The sequence below is a fragment of the Gossypium arboreum genome, chromosome 7 (assembly GCF_025698485.1).
Source record: "Gossypium arboreum isolate Shixiya-1 chromosome 7, ASM2569848v2, whole genome shotgun sequence".
NCBI lineage: Eukaryota > Viridiplantae > Streptophyta > Magnoliopsida > Malvales > Malvaceae > Gossypium > Gossypium arboreum.
The window spans coordinates 9,584,299-9,586,739 of NC_069076.1; the positions used below are offsets into that span (position 1 = coordinate 9,584,299).

General features: G+C 34.2%; 1 protein-coding gene across 1 annotated transcript; it reads left to right on the forward strand.

Annotated features, from left to right (window-relative positions):
• On the forward strand, positions 1–1,832 carry LOC108482966 (rho GDP-dissociation inhibitor 1-like). The gene is made up of 5 exons (XM_017786098.2): positions 1–569; positions 668–734; positions 954–1,172; positions 1,256–1,380; positions 1,456–1,832. Exons 1-5 carry the CDS (start codon positions 372–374, stop codon positions 1,534–1,536), a joined length of 690 nt encoding a protein of 229 aa, XP_017641587.1. The 5' UTR covers positions 1–371; the 3' UTR covers positions 1,537–1,832.
• Positions 1,833–2,441: the final 609 nt, after the last annotated feature.

Consider the following 2,441-nt stretch of genomic DNA (forward strand, 5'->3'; position numbering starts at 1 on the left):
AAATCCAAATAAACAAAACTAACTGCCTACTCTCTTTGCGGCTTTCCCTCTCCTCCATTTTGAGTTTTTCAAACTTTCTCAGCTACCAGACAAAGGACCAATATCCCCTTCTTTCTCCTTTTCTTTTTTGTCTTTCCTTCCTCTCTCTCTTCTGTCTTTTTGCTTTAGCCTAAGACAATCCTCACCTTTCTTCACCATTCCCACTCTCATTCATTGCCCATCATTTCCTTTTCCCCTTTTGCCTGTTGGGTCTTAGTTTAGAACAACAAGGGTCGAAACTGAATTTGGGTTTGTTGCTCCCCCATTCCCCACCGTTGATGAGTTGATTGTTTTGCCGTTTGGGAGCTTTCCACCAAGTGTCGGTAATATCAATGGGGTTAGTTGATGACAACAAGAACAAGGAGAAGGAGGCAAGCGAGGATGAAGGAGGAGCTGCCAGGGGTGGTGGCAGACAAATGAGTGATGATTCCTCTTTCTATACCACTGATCAGGAGGAGGATAACGATGATGAGAGTGCACTTCAATTGGGTCCCCAGTGTAGTCTCAAGGAACAGCTTGAAAAAGATAAGGTTTAAACTTTTCATCCTTCTTTCACTTGGATTTACTCAAACTCTCATGCATGTATAGTTGGAATTTGTCTTTTTATCATCATTTGCTTGAGTTGTAGGATGATGAGAGCTTAAGGAAATGGAAAGAACAGCTTCTCGGAAGTGTGGATATTAACAACATTGGAGGTACCGCTTTCATTTCTTTTTTCTTTTTTTTTTTTAAATCCCTTTGTAACATAGGTTTCTGTATAATTCAATTGTATGGCATGTTTCAGTACTATTGCTCTGGCTCTAGGTAAATTAGAACAAACAAATCTTTCATGCAAGTCTTAAAGAATCTGCAGAATTTGACATGAATCAAAATAGATAGAATTTTGGATGTGGTTTTCACGCTTGTATTTGCAGAAACACTTGATCCTGAAGTAAAGTTCCTTAGCGTGGCCATCGTGTCGCCGGAAAGGCCAGACATGGTTCTTTCGATCCCTGAAGATGGAAAGCCCCAGGGCTTATGGTTTACACTGAAAGAAGGTAGCCATTATCGGTTGAAATTCTCCTTCCAAGTTAGCAACAACATTGTATCTGGTCTCAGGTACACAAATACCGTTTGGAAATCAGGTCTCAGGGGTAAGCCTCTTATTACATGTCCTAATTCTTGCAAAACAAATTTGAAGTTACAAAAACACTTCAAAATGAATCTTGTCTTTCAGTTTTCAGCACAAAAGATATGATTGGAACCTTTAGTCCTCAACAAGAGCCTTATACACATGAAATGCCAGAAGAGACTGCCCCTTCTGGTTTTATGGCTAGAGGATCATACACTGCAAAGTCAAAGGTTTGTTCAACTAAGTTTTACATATGTATCTATATATCAAGTGTGATTTCTACTTACGAAATTGCTTTTTATCAGTTCCTTGATGATGATAACAAGTGCCACTTGGAGATCAACTATACATTTGACATCCGTAAAGACTGGGCTTCAGCTGACTAAGGAAACAACCTGATGATGAGGTGGATGGATGGATGTTCGGATGGCGTTATATTTTCAGCTATTAATTACATATATCTCTTTCTTTCAGACCAGTTTTGTTTTAACTGCTAGTTTCCCCAGTTGCCTTAACCATCTCGTTTATTGTTGTTTGAGATGTTTTGATAATGATATGTCTAGAAAATTGTTCTTGTTCAATTTGTCGATGTGCATATATCAACAACTTGAGCTGAGTCTATGATTTTTTCTTTTTATCTTCAAAGTGTTCTAATTTCAGAGACTGCTTCTGATTTTCTAAATCATGCAGTAATGAGTTTGATACTAACCAATGCCTTTTTTTATAAAAACATGCATCAGAATTTTGAAGGGTTTAAATAAAAATAATATTAGGCTCGAAAAATAAGCTTTGATAAAAAATTGTAGTTTAAGCTTGAAGATTCAAAACTTGAGCTCAGTTAATTCTAAGTTTTTAGTATATTACATTATGTTATTTTTTATGTAAGGTAAATTATACCATAGGTCACCTAAATATGAATCATTTTCTTTTTTGGTCACACAATTATAGATTTTTTTCTTTTTTTGTTGTCCAACTATGAAATTTTTTAAAATTGATCATCCAACTAATTGAAATTATTATTTTGGTCCATTTCCATTAATTGCAATAATGGAGGGTGAAGTGGGGTTGAAAATTTAGTACAATAAAAATTTAGTCCTTAACTTTACATATTATATTGATTTATTCATAATTTAAAAAATTAATTCTCAAAATTTATAAATGGAATTTCATCCTAATTCTAAAAAATTAAATAAATATATAAATATATATAAATATTTTCAAAAATATAGTAATAAATTTAAATTTTATATTAATATTAAATTAAAATTTAAAAAAAACTCTTCCCACCGTC